At 35.2% G+C, this 6,000-nt stretch overlaps 2 protein-coding genes across 2 annotated transcripts; both read left to right on the top strand.

Moving 5' to 3' along the window:
* Nucleotides 1-991: 991 nt before the first annotated feature.
* LOC106407231 (high mobility group B protein 3) lies at nucleotides 992-2,821 on the top strand. The gene is made up of 8 exons (XM_013848063.3): nucleotides 992-1,214; nucleotides 1,344-1,392; nucleotides 1,492-1,587; nucleotides 1,755-1,812; nucleotides 1,910-1,954; nucleotides 2,035-2,115; nucleotides 2,230-2,319; nucleotides 2,464-2,821. The coding sequence occupies exons 2-8, from the start codon at nucleotides 1,352-1,354 to the stop codon at nucleotides 2,476-2,478; spliced, it is 426 nt and encodes a 141-aa protein (XP_013703517.1). The 5' UTR covers nucleotides 992-1,214; nucleotides 1,344-1,351; the 3' UTR covers nucleotides 2,479-2,821.
* A 659-nt stretch (nucleotides 2,822-3,480) lies between these two features.
* Nucleotides 3,481-4,693, top strand: LOC106409574 (WUSCHEL-related homeobox 14-like). Its single transcript, XM_013850184.3, has 3 exons — nucleotides 3,481-3,658; nucleotides 4,121-4,507; nucleotides 4,650-4,693. The coding sequence occupies exons 1-3, from the start codon at nucleotides 3,502-3,504 to the stop codon at nucleotides 4,691-4,693; spliced, it is 588 nt and encodes a 195-aa protein (XP_013705638.1). The 5' UTR covers nucleotides 3,481-3,501.
* Nucleotides 4,694-6,000: the final 1,307 nt, after the last annotated feature.

Below are 6,000 nucleotides of genomic sequence, written 5' to 3'. Positions count from 1 at the left end.
CGATATATATATTAATCTTAATAATTAATTAAATTAGACTTTTTACTTATATAATTTTTGTAATCATTTGTATTTTGTCATACCAAAATTTTTAAACCATGGATCATAAAATTTGAATGTGAGACTCTTAACAGTTTTAGTAATTTATAGCCGTTTGTAAAAATTCAGAATATAACATATACATAAAAATCTAAATTTTTATTATATGGTTATTGTGGTTGTTTAATTTATTTAATAGTTTAAAATTAAACAAATATGATAGAAGATACACTATTTTTTTATCAAATCTTTATTATTCAAAATCATTAATTGTCATATATATTTTAGCCACATTAGGCAATTCCGTAAATTTTATTTAAGGAAATAATAAAGTACATTAATGATGAATTTATTGTTAGTTTAATAAAAAACTTATTATATAATTAGATGGACCAATATATTTCTCTAATGATTCTAACAATCATCCTAGTGATGACATGTGGCTACAAAAAGAAGTTGTAATGCTTCTCAAATAATATATAAGGGATGATACGTTGGTTGGTCAAAGGCGGTAAGTAAATGGATAATCATCTTCTATATTATCTTTTTAACAATTTAGAGTTATTTTACATCATTGTGTATGCAACTCTGTAAATGGTTATTAGGGTGAGATCTATAATCATGGATTATACTGATGTTTGATCTCTATCAGTTGTCAATACCATCATGTTTAATATGGGGTTTCTGGCCTTTAATCAAGGCGTTCATAAAAGTGTAATTAATACATAATCATGTGAATGTGAATATTCGAATTTTATTCTGCCATTAGGCCTCGCTTTCTGAGTGACCAAAAATCCATTTTATTCCCTATAAAAGCTAGAATAACTACAATTTGGGTTTCTTTAAAGCGTGAGAAGATGACCCAATGAGGAGAAACCAATGGGATCAATGACATGGCAGAGTATATATTAGAAATCCCGCCTAAACCCCTCGGATATTTATTTTTAATGGATTTGATTTCGTGCGAAATTGAATTTCAACATATATATATATAATTTTTTTGGGGCACAAGATATTTACAATACACCCCACTAACCCTTCTCTCTCCCTTCCTTATTATTAGCCTCTCTCGCTCGAATCACAAACACGTAGTTATTCCCTTTTACTCCTCTCCTCTCCTCTCCTCTCCTCTCCTCTCTCCCCCTAATTTCAAACCCTAGCAGATCCTCGTCAAGGTAATTTCCTCATGTTATATCTCGATTCCCTCTCGATTTTGTGCATATCGATCTCTGTTTGGTATTTAATCGCTAGGTTTCGATTGCGTTTCCTCTTTGTTCGCTGATCTAGTGATTTTTCACCTGCAGAATCGGCCATGAAAGGAGGTAATTCGAAGTCTGACTCCAGAAACTCCAAGTAAGCCTCAGCTAGATACATCGATTCTTCCTTGTTTTTGAGATCGTATTCGTATATCCTTGAATCGTTTAATTAATTGATAATCTTCGTCGTTGTTAGGCTCTCTGTGAACAAGAAGCCTACGAAGGCGAGCAAAGCTGCTGCTAAAGATCCTAACAAACCTAAGAGGCCGGCCAGTGCTTTCTTCGTCTTCATGTAAATAAATCATCCTCTCACATGTGTATAGCAGTTAGCCTTTTGGTTCTATGGAATGTGAGGTTATTGGCAGCCTTAGTTTGCTAATCATCGAGTCAGAATCATATTGATCGATTTGATTTACGATATGTGTGTTAATACTGTTTCGGGCTTTGTTATCTGTAAAGGGAGGACTTCCGTCAGACTTACAAGAAGGAACACCCTAGCAACAAATCTGTCGCTGCTGTGAGTGTTATCTTCTTTGCGTTGCTTTGGATTTGATGTGTTGTGTTGTACCATAGGATAGCTATGTACTGATTATGAACTTGAATGGTTTTTACAGGTTGGAAAAGCTGGTGGAGAGAAGTGGAAATCACTGTCTGACTCTGTGCGTTTTCTATTCTATAGCTGCTTGTAGTTGTCTATGCTTGAGTATTTCTTGACCTTTGAGTTGTACAATGCTTGTAGGAGAAAGCTCCCTACGTAGCTAAGGCTGATAAGCGCAAGGTTGAGTATGAGAAGACCATGAAGGCCTACAACAAAAAGCTGGTAAAGTTTTTTGTTTTTAGTATACAACATAAACTAGTCTTTTAGTCAGGAGAGCATGTTCTTTGTTATTCAAGAGTATTGAAAAACACGACACTGATGTGTTGGTGTTTTCAGGAGGAAGGTCCAAAGGGGGACGAGGAATCTGACGACAAGTCAGTGTCTGAGGTTAGTGAAGAGGAGGATGCGGATGATAGGAGTGATGAGGTTCGTTCCTTGATTCTTTTAACTTGCTTGTATATGACTCTGGCTAGGTGCTTATTTAGTTTATCTGTATCACTTTCTTGATTTGGTTGCTTCTTTAGTTTATTTGCATCACCTATCATACTACTAACTCTGTTTTGTGTGTAGGAGGAAGACGATTGACTAAGAAGTTGAAGTTGGCAGCATTATATAAGGACCGCTGCAAGGATCTCTCTGATGCCTTTTTTTTTTTTTAATCTTCTTTTCCCTTGCAACGTTAACGAGGCTGGTTAAAATTAAAATGGGGGGGGGGGGGGGGGGGGGGGGGGTTTCTGCTTTTATATTTACTGCTGTTTCTATTTAGTAAGCTACCACTGACTCTGATTCTACGGGTAATGGAAAAAAATGTTTTAGATGGTGATCTTGATATTTGCAGCTCTATATTTTATGGCTGCTCTATGTTTGTTATGATCGTAGATTCTTAACGCTCTTTTGAACCTCCGTCAAATGTTGATATTATTGCTTATTAGAGTTTGATTTCTAGTGTTAGTCTAATGAATTAACAATACAATCCAGACTTCATATGCCACAACAGTAAATAATATCCTTTCGTAATCGTATCATCACGCTCTTGATTGAATTAATTACAACGGCTTATAAACTGGTCTGAATGCCTTCTCTCAAAGGTCAACGCCATGATGAGCGTCTGTGGTGTCTTATAAGTGAGGGCCGTGGCGTGTGGTGTCATATTACCTGGTTATTTAACCACTAAGATTTAAGCCGTATTACCCGTAAACTCGATGAAAGTATTGAAATTCTAACACTAAACTGTCAACACTGCTGACTCAAGCCGATCCTTTAGTTATTATGACCTTCGTTTTCACCCCTTTTAGCATCTAATATTATAATCTAGAATCGGATCGATGTTTACACGATCATGTAATTTGAATTTAATATTATGATCAATTATAATCCAACTGTATCTCGGAATAACCTCTACTAAACTCTTAACCGAGATCAATCAAATGGGATAAATTGATCTTTAGTCTAGACTCTAGAGCTCTTTCCTAAAATGTGTTTACTTTTAACGATGATAAATAAATTAAAGATTGATTTGATAAAGAGAAAAGGATATATAAATTATTTTCTCATATTGTTTTCTTCGTATAACAAAGGAATTGGAGAAAGCGAAGTGGCAAAAGAGAGATGGATGGAGGGAGCCAAAACGGTGCTTATGATGGTAGAGTTATAACGGAGGAGCAAATGGAGATTCTCAGTAAGCAGATCGCCATTTACGCCGCCATTTGTAGGCAGCTCGTTTCCCTCCACGAGTCTCTCTCTTCTAAACTTCCCCTCTCATCAGGTACTACGTGAAAACATCGTGACCAAACTTACCGAGATGTTAATAACTTTCGGTTAAGAAGGCGAAAACTGCGTCTGCATTTGTAATACGTTTACGTCATACGAAATCAAAACGCTTTTCTCAATGTCCACTGCAACCTTAACTCAAGGTTGAACGTGTGTCCTTTAGTTTAGGCATTAATAGACGTTAGTTTCTTTAAATTATATTTACCTTCCTAACGTAAAACATATAGATCATCAATATTGTTTATTATATATCCACATATTAGTATCTATATTTCAAAAAGAGGATTAACATTTTTTATACGTTTTAACCAATATTTTCTATTTGATTTGGGTATAATCGCCGCAAGAGCGGTCTAGTGGCTAACCGTACGGTTAGGATAATACATATTTGTACCCCGAAGAAACTTATAGCTCACATTAATGTATTTTATGACAATGATTTGAGGAAATACACTAGGAGTGGATCCAACCGGAGGTGGATACTTTGACTCGATGGGGGCTTCGCCAAGCACTTATAAAATATCTCATCGGCATCGTTGGACTCCGACATCGATGCAACTTCAAATTCTCGAAAGCATTTACGAGGAAGGAAGCGGAACACCAAAACCACAGAGGATTGAAGAGATCACGTTGGAGCTGTCTCAACACGGACAGGTCATGGACAAAATTGTATACAACTGGTTTCAAAACCGACGAGCTCGGTCCAAACGAAAGCAGCCTCAGGCTATGACAACGACGACTGTTCAGACCGTTGATGCGGTGGCGGCAACAGAGGAGAGGAGTTATGGAGATTCTGGAGGGTTTGAGTCTTATGATCATATCCTCTTTCCGAGTACTGACTTTGGTAAAATCTTAAAATATAATTTGAGCTTTTCCCGTATGATTTTAATAATGCATTTGGCGACTTGCATCGTTCTTTTTTTTGGATTTTGGGAATTTTTTTAAAAATAGTATATATCGCAATGAAACACATTCTGTGGTTTCAGGGATTGAGCATTTGCTAGATGGAGGAATATTTCGGGAGAGATAAATTCGTATTAGACAAAAAAAATGAGAGCTTCTAGTCTCTCTCTCTGTTTTCATCAAACTAAAGCAATATTTGGTTGTATTAATAAAGGATGTTTACGTGTGTGAGACCTTTAACAAGTTTATTGTAGACTTTGTCTTTTTGAATACATGTTTTCCATATGATTTGGATTTTTATACTGTAAAATACGCAGAGTTGTACATAATATGTATTCTCACAGTGGAGTATTTTGAGTTTTTATTCGCGTTTGCGCTTTGCGGTTTGTTTATTTGGCTAGGATATTAGGACGGGACATATATCCCTTATATACTAAAGCCCAAATCATTTTATCAATTATATTTTGACACATGGAATATGCTATACAAATTAAATAAAAAATAAAATTGCAAAAACATTCAAATGCAATAAACTGTTTCGTGTTTTCTACTTTTCAATATAAAATAAAAATTCATAATATTCCTTACAGTGTGGCCATGATTTCACGATCCTAAAAACTGCCTAATTTTTTAGATAAAAAAAGAGAACACGATTGGAGGAAGCTATAAGTAATGTGCCCTGATCAGTTTATTTATTTTAATGTGCCCATGGTCAGTTTATTTGTACGTTGCGGGCTAAAAATACGACTGTTGGAATGGGGAGATGGATGCTACAATGGAGATATATAAGACGAGGAAGATGGTTCAAGCATCGGAAGTCAAAGCTAACCAGTTGGGTCTTGAGAGAAGTGAGCAGCTTAGAAAGCTTTACCGCCATAGCAAAGTCTACAATACCGCCGATAGCAAAGTCTTCCTTCGCTCTCTTCTGGCTAAGTAAGTTTTTTTGAGTAATTTTTAGTGACAGCAAAGTCTTCCTTTTTGTGTGGCATTTTTTTTCTCTGTTAAGAGTGCTTCGCTTCTCACAGTGGTGTGCTTTCCATTTCTTGGAAGAGTCCCTGGGATCGGCACGACCAAACATGTAAGCTAATATTTTTATATTTATTTTTTAAAATAGGCCGTTTGGACGCATATAAGATGAACCCAATCAACATGCAGTTACAAACTTTCAATATATATATGCAGTTACAAAATAAAATTAATTTTTGTAATTATCAAAATTTAGCACAAACGGCAAAAGTATTTCTGGCAAGTTTATTAGACAACATATTTATAATTTTATTAATTAAGTTAATAGAAATAGCCCAAAAAAAATCCCATCAGAGAAAAGTTTTAAATTCTCCGACCTTTTTAATCAATATTGTCATAAATCTAAATCTGTACATTTCCAGCAGTTAAAATTGAATAATGAAAGTTAATTCATTAAAGAAAAAAATA

Source organism: Brassica napus, chromosome C7 (assembly GCF_020379485.1).
Source record: "Brassica napus cultivar Da-Ae chromosome C7, Da-Ae, whole genome shotgun sequence".
Classification (NCBI taxonomy): domain Eukaryota; kingdom Viridiplantae; phylum Streptophyta; class Magnoliopsida; order Brassicales; family Brassicaceae; genus Brassica; species Brassica napus.
Note: the sequence above shows the minus strand (reverse complement) of the source record. Positions and strands in the feature narration are given on the sequence as shown.